General features: G+C 39.2%; 1 protein-coding gene across 5 annotated transcripts in view; it reads right to left on the reverse strand.

The window, feature by feature from the left end:
- The window catches only part of LOC141156681 (complement factor H-like), a 742,328-nt gene that overhangs the window by 418,356 nt on the left and 309,028 nt on the right, over positions 1 to 14,944 (reverse strand). For all 5 annotated transcript variants that reach the window (XM_073642926.1, XM_073642927.1, XM_073642924.1 and 2 more), the window contains one exon: positions 10,626 to 10,826. In XM_073642926.1, coding sequence (XP_073499027.1) covers positions 10,626 to 10,826 — 201 coding nt within the window. The remainder of the gene's footprint in view (positions 1 to 10,625; positions 10,827 to 14,944) is intronic.

The raw sequence follows: 14,944 nt of genomic DNA on the forward strand, positions 1-14,944 counted from the left end.
CTTCAATGTCAGGACTTTTATTATAATGTCTGTAGCATTAAACAACCACAAAAAGAAAAAAACCTGTCTACAACTTGGAAACGAAGATGTAACACCGGAACGTCACAAGAATTAATTAGTTAACTGATTGGACTTCCTTTGTCAGTTCGCTGTTCTTTTGTATTTATACCCTGCCTGTATTCCAGTGTATGTACCATGAGTAAGGCATTTCTAAGCCAAAATGCATAGCGTTTTTTTTTACTCTGTTTGCCCATATGGTGTGAATTGGCTCTTTTTGTAAGTGCATTTTTTATTGAAATATCATCCTTCAAATAAATGGAAATTTTAATTATACCACATCGCTGGAGTCTCCTCACTCGCTGGATTTTGGTCTGAAGTTGTGTTCAATGCAGCAGCCTGCTGCTATCCAAGCAGAAAGGAGGAAACACCGGGAAGGAGTTTATAGGTGAGCGGACTTCATCATTTTCTTTGTATAGCTGCGATTGGGCTAAAAAGTCAGGCTCCCTACCATAACCCCAAACATGTCACAAATAGACGGGGATTTGGATTCCTCCCAAAGCAAACAGGTGTTTAATAGATTAAAAAAGAAGATAGATTACATTTTTGCACGTGAGAGCCAATCAACCATGGGCTCAGAGGAAACAGACAGGGAATTCGAAGTTTTATATAAAAGTTTACAAGCAAAGAGAACAAAGGAAGCTAAGTTGTGGCTAGATACCGAATTTTTAAGTAATTATGTGTCTAAAAACATGATCCCCCGGGGTCTTAGACTAAATAAAAAATGCACATATCGCTATCCCTAGGGTTTCACGAAGGAGTGGAATTCAGCTTTATCTCACTGCTCCATGAATCAGATGAAAATTATTATTAAATATGAAGAAAAAGAACTCATGAAAATACAGGGAGAAATAAATGACATTGCATTTAAACTTAACGAAAGTGAGAAACCAAATAATTATATGCATCTACTGAAAAAAATGGACATGCATATAGACACCTTAGAGAATGATATAATTGAAACCAAAAAGCGAAAATTCAAAAGAGACAGCCAAGATTATGGTACAGGCAACATCTACTCTTGGAAAAAGGCCAAACCAAACCTTAATAATCTACTACACACCCCGAGAAAGCCACCGGTTGATACACCTAAAAGACCATCAAAGGCTAAAAGAGCAAACGAAAAAAGAAAGGTTACTTTCCACCCTGAAACATCAATTGAGACAATTACCACCACAGAATCTGAGGATTCTGAAGAAAGTAGTGTGGAAAACCCTGGAATATCCAGAAACAAACAAGGTCTGAATCTTTCAAAAAACGGGGGAGGCGGGGAGGAAGAAGGCATCTCAATAAGAAAAAGCAACAGAAAGAAAAGATTTTAAATTAAGCGGTTCCAGTATGGAACCTTTCAGCGCAAATTTTGAAAGAGGAACACATATCTGTACTATCGAAAGGTCTAGGATACTCGCCTTCAAGGAATTTTGACCTGTTTTCCGCTCTTCTTGATATTAATAAATTGGCGAGGAACATAACACTAAAATGCCATTTTTTTATTGGAAGAAAGTGAGGAAACGAGAGACACTATAACATCCATTTCTACATCCCTGCAAAGTGATGATCCTGATGCTACTATATCATTTTTTTCTGAATTGCAAAAAAACTATTCTATTGAGACAAATGGGTGCTGATTCCCTGCCCGCGAGTCAGCCAGATAAAGTGTATTTTAAAACAAAAAATTCAAATTATTATCCCTTACAGTCCAGACCACAGGTACTGGATAATTTTCAAGATGTGGTGGAAGAGGAACTTACCAAGATGGATAATCAAAGAGAAACATTGGCCTATACTAATCTTACAAGAAAAGAAAAACTAGAATTTAAGGATATAAAAAAACAATACTAATATCGTAGTCCGTAAGGCTGATAAGGGGGGTGCTATCATTATCCTGAACTCTGATTTGTACCATCAATGTAATTTGTTGATGTTGCAAAACAGATATTTATGAGATTTTAGGAAGTGATCCTACAATTACATTTCAAAGGGAATTATAACATTTATTAAAGGGGGGTCTGGAGGATGGTGTGTTGTCACAGAAAATATTTGATTATTTATATGTTGACACCCCGGTGACACCCATCTTCCAATCTCTCTCAAAAATCCATAAACCGGGATTCCCCCCGAAATTCCGACCGATTGTTTCTGGGATAGGGTCGATCAATGAGAAATTAGGGGCATGGCTGGACAGCATGCTCCAACCACTAGTGAGAGAGTTACCTGGTTATATTAAGAACACAAAGACGATACTACGAGTATTTGACAAATTTGTATGGGAAACGAATTACAGCTGGTTGACAGGTGATGTTGTAGTCCTGTACCCCTCAATAGCGTTTGAAGTAGCTGTCCCAGCACTGAAATATTTTCTTGATAGGTACAGCAATTATGATTGTCCAACTAAATTATTTTTGGTAAATTCTGTGAAGTTCCTATTAAAACGTAACTTTTTCAGTTTTTGTGGAGTTTATTATCTCCAAAAACGAGGAGTGAGCATGGGTGGAAAATTTTCCCCTTATTTAGCAAACATCACGATGGGATATTGGGAGGAAACAGCTCTCTTTGCAGATACCAGTCCATTTTTGGAGAGGATTATATGAATAGGTAGATATATTGATGACCTCCTGTTGATGTGGGATGGTGATGATAATGAAGCAAAAGCATTTGAATAATAATAATTTCAATCATAAATTTACTTATAATTATCAGGAAACCAAAATTAATTTTTTGGACATCATGCTCCGCACCAACAGGGGGTCATCGCAAGTCGTGGTTCTTCCCTACAATAAAGAAACTGATGTTCACAGTATTGTAAAACCCAATTCATGCCACCTTCGACACGTGGTGAATAATATCCCATACGGAGAACTATTAAGAGTAAAAAGGAACTGCTCTGACCCTAAGTTAGTCAGTGGTGAAATAATAAAGAAGTGTGAAAAACTTGAACTTAGAGGCTATTCTCATAAAACATTAAAACAAGCTGAAAAAAAGTAGTTAAATCAACAGGGTTTTTATCATAAAAGATAACATGAAAAAATTACCTGCAGATAATGTCATTTATTTCACCACTCAATACAGCAGGGACTATAATAAAATTATTAATGTTATTAATTTTTTTTTTACCAATGCTGTACCAAGATAGGAAAGGAAAAAAAGTGCTAGAAAACAACCATATCCATTTCTCAGCCAAAAAAGCCCATACAATCGGATCTTTGGTGTCACCCAGCTTATTTATTGAAAATAAATCAAATACTGACACGAACTGGCTAAAAACCACAGGTTTTTATGGTTGCGGCAAAAATATATGCATCAGCTGCAAACAAATCATTAAATGCAAGGACTTTTCCTCCGTTAGTACAGGTATCACATACCCAATACAGGATTTTATAAATTGTGACACCACAGGGGTGGTTTACTTGGTGGAGTGCATCGAGTGTAAACTCCAATATGTAGGGTATACAATTGGCCCTTTAAAAAGACGCATTAGAAGACATATGTCTGATGCAGTTGAGACTTAAAGGTGGGAATTTCAGTACTATCCAGGCATTTTGCTGCTTGTCATGGGGGTGATACAACTAAGCTGAAGTTCTGTGGTATAGAAAGAGTAAGACGATCTGCACGATCAGCCCGGGGCAGTGATTTCAGGAGGAAAATTTTGAACAGGGAAGGCTACTGGATGTTCAAGCTGGATACAAGAACACCTGTCGGCTTGAATGTTAGAAGGGATCTTGCTTTACAATATAATTAAGATCATGTTACCATCTAGTGCTATCTCTGTTAAATAAATAAAAGATACATGGGAGAGGAAAGAAACCCCAAAAAATTATATGAGTCTCCGATGTGCATTTCTCTTTCTCTTTCTTACACATTAACGTGCAATAAATATTTAGATTGTGGAACACATGGTCAATTTAACCATTTCTAGAAGTTAAAGTGGAAAGTGGATGTGAAACCAAATGAGTGTGAACAAGCGTTTGAAGAGATGAATAATTAAGCAAAAAAAAATTCACAATGACATATATTTTTCTTTCTTTTTCTGGTATAGAGAAATAAGTGGAGGAGAAATTAATAATACATTAATAACAGGTCCTTGTGAACAAAAAGTTATCAATTTCTTTCTTTTTTGACAGCAAACTGTAAGTAATTTTTCGTTCCATATATACTAATAAATAATGCCAACATATCTTTTGTATACAGCAATGGATAATTGAAAATAATAGTTTTATTATATACGGTAGTACGATATATATGGATATCTAGATGAAAGCTGGAATAAACCGAATGAACTAAACTGGTCACCTCCCAATGTGGGAGATTTTTTATTCAGCTATACATACATATATTTCATTGGTATGCATTGTGTTTCTTATACTTATTACTGTTTCCAACATACAGAATCTATACTGTTCAGCTAATTTGTTTTAATTCTCTTGCCAGAAACGTAAATGTCAGGACTTTTATTATAACGTCTGTAGCATTAAATAACCGCAAAAAGAAAAAGCCTGTCTCCAACTTGGAAATGAAGATGTAACACCTGAACGTCACAAGAATTAATTAGCTAACTGATTGGACTTCTTTTGTCAGTTTGCTGTTCTTTTGTATTTATACCCTGCCTGTATTCCAATGTATGTACCATAATTAAGGATTTTCTAAGCCGAAACTCATAGCAGTTTTTTTACTCTGTTTGCCCATATGGTGTGAATTTGCTCTTTTTGTAAGTGCATTTTTTCTGGAAATAACATCCTTCAAATAAATGGAAATTTTAATTACACCACATCGCTGGAGTCTCCTCACTCGCTGGATTTTGGTCTGAAGCTGCTATCCAAGCAGAAAGGAGGAAACACCAGGAAGGAGTTTATAGGTGAGCCGACTTCATCATTTTCTTTGTATTTTGAAGTTTGGAACGTTTTTCTGTTGGAATGAATACAAAACCTTTTCAACCAAAAACTCTTAAATGATTTACACTTGGTTTCATACCTTGCCACAGTTCATATGTTTTTTTTTCAGTTTTCTAGAAAAAAGTTGGTTCTGTAGATATGTAGCTGTCATTGCTGTTTCACCCCAATATTTCTCTGATAGTTTGGAATCTGTCAGCATACACCTTATCATTCCAGTCAAAGTTCTGTTTTTCCTTTCTGCTACTTCATTTTGTTCAGGTGTGTAAGGAACAGTCTTTTGTTGCTCTATACCATTTTTTCTTAAGTAGTTTTCTATTTGGTGTCCTGTGAATTCACCTCCATTATCACTTCTAGTGACAATTGGCTTCCTCTGAAATTTGTTATTCGACTTTGTCACGTAGTCTACTAGTTTATTGAAAACTTCGCTTTTGTTCTTGATTAAGTATGTGTATCTTGAGTAGTCATCTATAAAAGTCACCATATATCTATTGCCTCCTGATGTAGTCACTTTCATGGGTCCACATACATCAGTATGCACCAAATCAAGTGGTCTTGTGCTTTTCGTTTCACTTTCTTTAGGAATAGATATCCTTGTGGCTTTTGATTTTATACAACATTCATATCTTACGGTAATTGAGCAATCAGATATCAATAGATCCTTTGTCAATTCTTTCCTTTGTAGCTCCATTATACTTTCAGGATGTCTGTGTCCTAGATGTCTATCCCACATGTAAATACAATTCTTGTGTGCACAACTTCATCTGTTTCTTTAATGTGTCTAGATGACATAATTGTTAATCTGCCTTGACATTGGTTATTACCTTGTTTACTGCTAGGATTGTACACTCATCATCTTTGAATTTTACAGTAAGTCCTTTAGCTGTTAGACGTTTTACAGATAACAATCCTCCTTCTAATCCTGGAACATATAACACATCCTGTACAAGTATTTTTGAATAATGCCCAAACTTGTTAGAACAGTTTAGCATTCCTTGTCCAACACCTTCTGCAGTTATTTTGCTTCCATCTGCAAGATAAATGGCTTCCTTCTTATTTAAATTAAGTTCAGTAAAGAAATTTTTATAACTTGTCTTGTGACTTGTTGCTCCTGAGTCAATAAACCAACCCAATGATGATTTCTTATCAGTCACTTTAAATGTGCCATTCCAAATATTTTCACATGAATCAGAAATTGTTTTTCACCTTCTGTGTATTCTCTTTATGATGTAATTTCTGTTGTTCTGCTTTCCATATAGTACAGTCTTTCTTTAAATGTCCTTTTTTTCTTACATCTGAAACATTCTCTTGTCTCCTTATTATAGGGTCTTTTTGATTCTGTAGATTTAAGAGAATTTTCATTATCTTTTTCAGTAGAAGAATCATTTGTTTGTTCTTTCCTTCTTTGATATTCATCTATGAGTCTGGTCTTCACAAACTCTAATTTAATGTCTGTTTCAGGTCTTGTCTCTAGTGCATTTATCAAAACAGTATATGAATCCGGTAAACTGCATAATAATATTGCTGCTACATGGCTTTCCTTAATATCTTCACCAGTTGATCTCAGCTGTGATATCACTAACATAATAGAGAATATATGCTTCTGCATGTCATTGTCTGCACTTAGTCTCATACTGTAAAGCTTTCTTAGCAGAAATAACTTGTGATTTAAGCTGGGTATTTCATGTAGCTTTCTTAGTGCTTCCCACATTTCCTTTGCTATATCCTCATTCCTTATGTGGATTTATTGAGCATCATCCACTAATAGGCTGATGGTAGCTCTTGCTTGTCAATTTTTCTTATCACATATCTGATTATCCTCATCAGGTCTATCTGTAGTGATTACTTCCCATAAATCATCTTTAGACAATAACATTTCTATTTTGAGCTTCCATAACTGATAATTCTCATTATTCAGCTTAGCTACTGTGAGTTTTAGCTCTGTGCTACTTGTGATTTTTAACTTATCTTACTTGTTTGGAGACAAGTGTACTGAAGAATTCTTCTGCATTCACCAGGGTCTTGCTGAGAGTTCCGGTGTCCTGGGTGTCTGGGGTCCTCGGTGCCTGGGCCAATAACCTGTTGCACAGCTTCTGGATATCCACAGTTGCGGTAGAAACTTCACAGAGCAGATTATATGGGATAACAAGCTCTTACTTCTCAGAACATGAGGTAAAGGAAAAAACGCAGTCACACAGTACTGCACCAGGAAGTAAGTGCAAAACAGAAAATACAAGAGAGACCATTTTTTCTTTTTACAATACAGTAAACAAGGAAACTTTACACAACATCGCCATCTACTGTCAGATCAGCATAAAGTCCTCCTTCACACAAAGAAGTCCAAAACTGTTGCATATACCAACATTGCCCTGCATGGACCTGATCCTCGGGTCTTTAACGGCGTAATCGGGTCTTCGGATGCATCTCACTTGGTGATGTTAGGGCTCTGTCTGACAGTGGGAAGCACCCTGCTGGCACACTTTTTCCACTGAGACCTGTCATTCTGGCTTCACCGCATCCCTGGTTCACATCTGCACCTCTTTCTCTTTGGTGTAAACCACAGGGCGGTTTGGCACGCAGGATCTTTATATTCGGGAACTTCATCATCAAAGTCACCTGACCGTGTGCTGCATTTGATCTTGTCCCCCCTGCAACTCTTCCTGTGCCAGTTGGTTCTGCATGGTCCCATCTAGCCAGTAAGTGGCAGCCTTCACACACTAACTATACATCACTCAGGTACTCTTCAGGGGAATCGTCGCCTCCTCTTAAATACTCACTTTCACAGGTGGTCACGTGTGTGTGATTTGGATTCTTGTGGTCACGTGCTTAACAGTATCATGTAGCCTCTCTTAATAGTTAAGATCTGAGAGATGTCATATGAGACTGGCACATGAATGCAAGAATGCAAATTGTATGGGACACACAGAGGAATAATTACAGTGTGTTCATTGCACATTGTCATGAGTCTGCAGTCATATAGAGTTAGTGCAGACTTTTCTACTGAGACTGGACAACACCTTTAAGTGTGTATATACTGTAGGTCACATTTACATAGCAAACTGTTTTCATTACACACAGGAACAGTATTTTTCACTTTGTATCTTCTCATACCCTTGAATTAGGGCGTGCCACAACATTTTTGGGGTTCTCTCCCATTTTCAGGTGGCGTTCCCTAATTACTGTTAATAGGTTTAATGATAAGAGCTTTGTACATGAATATTTTTATTATACTCATGAAATTGTGTTTATTGAAATATTGTATACTGTAGTTGTCTGAACAATATCCCTCCAGTTCACCACTGACTGTCTCTACATACAGCCAAAGAATGAATTGAAAGGTGGTTGCACATGAGTGCAGAATTCACTTCTACAGTGGGTACGGAAAGTATTCAGACCCCTTTAAATTTTTCACTCTTTGTTTCATTGCAGCCATTTGGTAAATTCTAAAAAGTTCATTTTTTCTCATTAAAGTACACTCTGGACCCCATCTTGACTGAAAAAAAACAGAAATGTAGAAATTTTTGCAAATTTATTAAAAAATTCAGACCCTTTGCTCAGTATTGAGCAGAAGCACCCTTTTGAGCTAGTACAGTCATGAGTCTTCTTGGGAAAGATGCAACAAGTTTTTCACACCTGGATTTGGGGATCCTCTGCCATTCTTCCTCGCAGATCCTCTCCAGTTCCGTCAGGTTGGATGGTGAACGTTGGTGGACAGTCATTTTCAGGTCTCTATAGATATGCTCAATTGGGTTTAGGTCAGGGCTCTGGCTGGGCCAGTCAAGAATGGTCACAGAGTTGTTCTGAAGCCACTCCTTTGTTATTTTAGCTGTGTGCTTAGGGTCATTGTTTTGTTGGAAGGTGAACCTTCGGCCAAATCTGAGGTCCAGAGCACTCTGGAAGAGGTTTTCATCCAGGATATCTCTGTACTTGGCCGCATTCATGTGTCCTTCAATTGCAACCAGTCGTTTTGCTCTGTCCCTGTCCGGCAACTGAAAAACACCCCCATAGCATGATGCTGCCACCACCATGTTTCACTGTTGGAATTGTATTGGACAGGTGATGAGCAGTGCCTGGTTTTCTTCACACAAACCACTTAGAATTATCACCAAAAAGTTCTATCTTCATCTCATTAGACGAGAGAATCTTATTTCTCATAGTCTGGGAGTCGTTCATATGTTTTTGAGCATACTCTATGCGAGCTTTCATATGTCTTGCACTGAGGAGATGCTTCCGTCTGGCCACTCTGCCATAAAGGCCCAACTGGTGGAGGGCTGCAGTAATAGTTGACTTTGTGGAACTTTCTCCCATCTCCCTACTGCATCTCTGGAGCTCAGCCACAGTGATCTTGGGGTTCTTCTTTACCTCTCTCACCAAGGCTCTTTTCCCACGATTGCTCAGTTTGGCTGGAGGGCCAGGTCTAGGAAGACTTCTGGTGGTCCCAAACTTCTACCATTTAAGGATTATGGAGGCCACTATGCTCTTAGGAACCTTGAGTAATGCAGAAATTCTTTTGTAACCTTGGCCAGATCTGTGCCTTGCCTCAATTCTGTCTCTGAGCTCCTTGGGCAGTACCTTTGAGCTCATGATTCTCATTTAGTCTGACATGCACTGTGAGCTGTGAGGTCTTATATAGACAGGTGTGTGCCTTTCCAAATCAAGTCCTATCAGTTTAATTAAACACAGCTGGACTCCAATGAAGGAATAGAACCATCTTAAGGTGGATCACAAGGAAATGGACAGCATGTTACTTAAATATGAGTGTCTGAGCAAAGGGTCTAAATACTTATGACCATGTGATATTTCAGTTTTTCCTTTTTAATAAATTTGCAAAGATTTCTACATTTCTGTTTTTTTCAGTCAAGATGGGGTGCAGAGTGTACTTTAATGAGAAAAAAATGAACTTTTTAGAATTTACCAAATGGCTGCAATGAAACAAAGAGTGAAAAATTTAAAGGGATCTGAATACTTTCCGTACCCACTATATATGTTATCTGACCTTAATAATGATTCATGGAAGCATATGTGAAGAATCAGGAGCTGAAGATATGCCAACACAGGGAGAAAACCGAGACAATTGTAACTTTGGAGATACACTGTGGGTTGCGAGAACTTTCCATCTTTAATCTCACTGTAGTATTCCACGGGAACTTTGAACAGTAGGTGAAGTACTATGTGTGCAGATGGAGCAGAATCCACGGTTGCCAACTTGCTTTATTATTTTCTTTGGACAGCTTATAAAAAAATCATGGACAGACGACATAATTTATGGATACTATGTAAAACCATAATAAAGAATTATCATTTTAATTGCTATATGTCCATTGCCCATAAATCTGACATGAGCACATTAGCTGTATTCAGTGTGAACTATAAAATGATAATATACAGTCATAATAATCAGTACAAGTTTCTCAAGCTTAAAAATAATCATGGACACATGACTTTTTTTTCTTTAAAGAAGTGATTTCTTATCACAGACTGTCCTGAAAATTCTGCATGGTCACCAACCTTGATGGACCAATCTCCATCTTTCTTTCTTTCGCTCCAAGCCCACTATGTGTGTTTCATTAGTAACAGTTTTAGAGCACATACAGTACAAGAAGTAAGACTGCAGCAACTAACAATTGTGGCAGCAGTAATGCATAGAATCGCTTTGTGCATAGGTCTGTGTTTGACACTTACCTCTTCTAAAGCATTTTGGATATTCCAGCTTTCCATGTTCACAAGAAGCTCTCATCATTGTGTTAGGTGGAACTTCATATCCAGATTTACAACTAAATTCTACACTATCGCCATGTGGAGAGTACAGCTTTCTTGTGTCCCCATGCCACTTTAGCTGTATATTATTTTCTTCCATGCTCCTTTGCTTTGCAGTACATGGTTCTGCAACATAAAGTAGATGTTTTACCCTATTATTTTAATATATTTAAATTTTTATAACTATAATTTTTATTGAAATTTTACAAGGGTAATAAAAACTCATAAAGAAAATTCAAGTTAATGTCCAGTGTTCTGAACTCTGAATAATACTTACAATTTAATGTTTAATAAGAAGGGGAAAAAAAAAGATGAAAAGTGGGAGAATACTGGGGGTACATATTACAAGACAAGGGGTACGAAAAGAGAGAAGTGTTAGGACAAAAGGAAAGAGGTATTATGCCCATGACTCCAACAGGCTTCTAGGAATTTGGTTATAGTGTCATAGACAACCCACGAGTCCCAGATTTGCGCAAATTTGTCCAGAGTGTTGGTTAAATGGCCATTAAGCGCACTTCCTTCAGTCGTCCATATTGATCTTGACGAGATGATGGACTGTTTTGTTTCCAGGCTCTTACTATCAGAGATTTAGTGGTTGTTCACATGTAATGGAATAGCTTGGCTGACTTTTTACCTTGTCCCCTGGGGAGAATATTCAGTAAATAATTTAGGTGGTCTAGAGGCAGGTGAATTGAGAAGAGACCCTCCAGTATCTCCCCCACCATGTCCCAAAAAGGGATAATAAGACAACATTCCCAAAAGATATGAATGAGGGAGCCAGTAATTTACATTTTATTTTTATACATAGCAAAATTGCAAACAGACAATCAGATCTCTATTAGTGATGATCGAGTACCAAAATGCTCAAGTGCTTGGTATTTGAATTGTGCACTTTGGACGTTAGGATGGGCTCAACTCAACTAACGAGTATAATGGAAGTCAATAGGAACCTAGAGCCTTTTTTCAGAAGACCATACCCGCATGGTTGGGGGGCAGGAAAATTTCTGAAATGGATGGAAACAGCGCTCAAAGGGAATGGGAACAGCATGAGGAAGACGCCTGGATGCATCTCTGTTTCCCAGGTCACTGCTGGGAACAATGTTGTCAGAGTATTATTCCACATTTACAGACTGACAATAAAACAAACAAAACCGAAGATAAAATGGATTTAACAGGAAAAAATGTTAGAAAACATTCTTTCCTGTATAATGACTTAAATATAAGGCAAAATTAAAAGGAGAAAAACAAAAACAAAAAACCCTTCTCCATCACTTAATAGCCGAGCTATCTCTCACCATATTTCCCCGTCGCCTATGACTACAGTAAATGACATAGTAGAGGGGGAAATAAAGCTACACCCAATTTTAACATTTTACTACCTTATTTGGGCATGTGGTGTGTGAGATGGTCAGACACATCATGTTTAATTTATGAAGTAAGGACTCACAAAGCCTATGCGGAAAATGCAAGAACTGACAAACATTAGAAGGATGAGGGACTCTGATACACCCTGTATTAGACATAAAGGAGAGCCTCCTACACATTCTATTAAAATTGTTAGGTTGTGGGACTCCTAGGCTAGTTAAGCCTATGCACAAAGTGCAAGACCTGTCACAAATTAGAAGGAAAAGAGACTCTGATACACCCTGTATCAGACATAAAAGAGGGCCTCACACACATTCTGTTAAAATTGTTAGATAGTGGAACTTCTTGACTCATAAAGACTCTGGACTATGTGCAACGGCTGCCACAAATTAGAAGAATGGACTGCAATACACCCTGGAAGACAAAAATTTTGAACGTGTGCTGCATGATTATCCTTTCAAAATTTTAGAGAGTGACTCAATGACCCTCTAAAAATTTAGAGCCAGGGCCGCATAATAACCCTATAAAGCTTTTGAGTGAGGGTCGCCTGATGACCCTATAAAGATTTTGAATGAGGGCCGCCTGATGACCCTGTCGATATGGTGGAGTAGGAGGAGGATGAAGCATATACCCTTTTTTGGGTGGGAAGGGGTGCATGAGAATACACAAAAAAAAAAGGAATATTTGAATTTGTTTTAATTTCTGCTGCTTTCATCTTGTGAGGTTGACAAGTCTGGGCCAATCCAGGCCTTGCTCATATTGATAAGAGTCAGCCTGTCAACATTTTCAATTTACAGGCGGATGTGCCTATCAGTTATTATGCCCCCTGCGACAGTAAAATCTGGTCTGACAAAACGCTGGTGGCAGGGCAGGCTAGCACCTCTAAGGCGTAGAGGGACAGTTCATGCCACGTGTTCAGCTGGGATACCCAATAGTTGTATGGCAATGCAGAATCAGCGGGTACAGTTGGCTAAGCACTCCTTCTCCATCTTACAAAATGTTTCCTTCTTTGACAGACTAACCCATGCATCAGAGCTTGGGTGCTGGAAGGGTCTAATGAAACTGTTCCAGACCTTTTATCATGTTCCCCTGCTTCTGTTGGAACTTGTGTGTGTCTCTCTCGTCTCTACTCATTGGTTGCCCAAAGATCTATTACCTGTGCTACCAGAGTTGTCAGATGGGAATTTTTTTCATAACTGTTCGCCAAGGGCCTTCTGCACCATTTTACTAGACCTCTCTGCCGCAGGAATGAGAGATGGAAAGTTCTCCTTGTAGCGTAGGTCGAGAAGATTGAACAACCAGTAGTCCTTGTTCTACAAAATGCGTATAATGCGAGGGTCATGGGAAAGGCAGCAGGACATAAAGTCAGCCATGTGTGCCAGACTCCCAACAGACAAGACTTCCCTGTCCCCACCAGGAGGACAACTCTCCATCTCCTCCTCCCTCTCCTCCACCTCCTCCTCTTCAGCCCATCCATGCTGAACAGATGGGATGAAGCTGGAGTGAGTAAGACCCTCTGTTGAGAAGGCAACCATCTCCAGTTCCTCCTCTTTAGCCTCCTCCTCATTATCACCTAGTCTGCGCTGAGAAGATGAGATGAGGCTGGGATAGGTAGTATCACCCTGTGTAATTTCTTCTCCACCTGTTACACATGCAAAGCTTCCTCTTTAATTGTGAGCAGCGAGCATTTGAGAATACCTAGAAAAAGGATGGTTACGCTGATTATGCTCTCATTACCACTCACCATCTTAGTTGATTCCTCAAAGTTTTGTAAAACCTTACAGATGTCAGACATCCATGCCCACTCATCGGGTGTTATGTGCGGAGGCTGATCAGAATACCGACAGGCAATGTTGTAGCTGCTATTCAATTACTGCAATCTGCTGCTCACAAAGCCTTGCCAACATATGTAATGTGGAGTTCCAGCATGTGGTCATGTTGCACACCAGTTGGTGAGCTGGCACTTGCAAGTGTTGCTGCAGCACTGCTAGACCAGCGGCAGCTGTAGCTGACTTGTGGAAATGGCTCAGTAGCTCAGGTGAATCTGGGTAGGTTTTCAGAAACTACTGAACTACTAAGTTAAGCATGTGGGCCAGGCATGGTACATGTGCAAGTTTGCCAAGCTTCAGAGCCACCACCAGGTTATTGTGAGAGCCACAGATCTGTCTGGTCTGTTATACCTTTCAACAACTATGCTGCAGTGTGCTGTTTGTCACATAAACAAATTAGTTTCAGCAGAGCTTGTTGCCGCTTCACTGAGGCAGCGCTGCAGTTCTTCCAACTTGCGATTGATATGTCTAAGTTCGACTCGGTCCTGGCCTCCACTAGGTTCACCCAGTGTACCATCAGGAAAATGAAGCATCCCTGGCCATAAGCACTTATCCACGTGTTGGTCCTTCAGTGGGCCTTCCCAGTAGCTGCATTGGTCAGGTCATGGGTGATCTTATGGACACATGCTGGTGTAAGGCGGGGATGGCTTTTTGGGAAAAATAGGGTAGGCAGGGGACTGAGCCACCGAGGGACGGCCACTGCAATGAGTTTGCGGAAAGCCTCAGTTTCCACAAGCATAAACGGCAACATTTTCAGGGTAAGCAGTCTGGAAATGTGGCCATTTAGGGTTTGGGCCTGTGGGTGGGTGGCTGGGTATTTTTGCTTGCATTCCAAGACCTGTGGTAGGGACAGCTAACAGCTGTGCTGGGATAAGGAATTGAACGTGATTGCAGAAGGTGTTTGCGAATGTGCAATGACAGGTGCAGGATGGGAGGCATCCATGCCTGCATCCTGGACAGGGGGTCTTTCACTCCTGAACTCTGGTTCTCCTGACTTGCTGTCTTAACAACATCACTTGTTGGCAACTGTGCCTCATCATTATCTATCTC

The sequence above is a fragment of the Phyllobates terribilis genome, unplaced genomic scaffold (genome assembly GCF_046119375.1).
Source record: "Phyllobates terribilis strain yellow unplaced genomic scaffold, ASM4611937v1 Scaffold_8__6_contigs__length_399053987, whole genome shotgun sequence".
In the NCBI taxonomy this organism is placed as follows: domain Eukaryota; kingdom Metazoa; phylum Chordata; class Amphibia; order Anura; family Dendrobatidae; genus Phyllobates; species Phyllobates terribilis.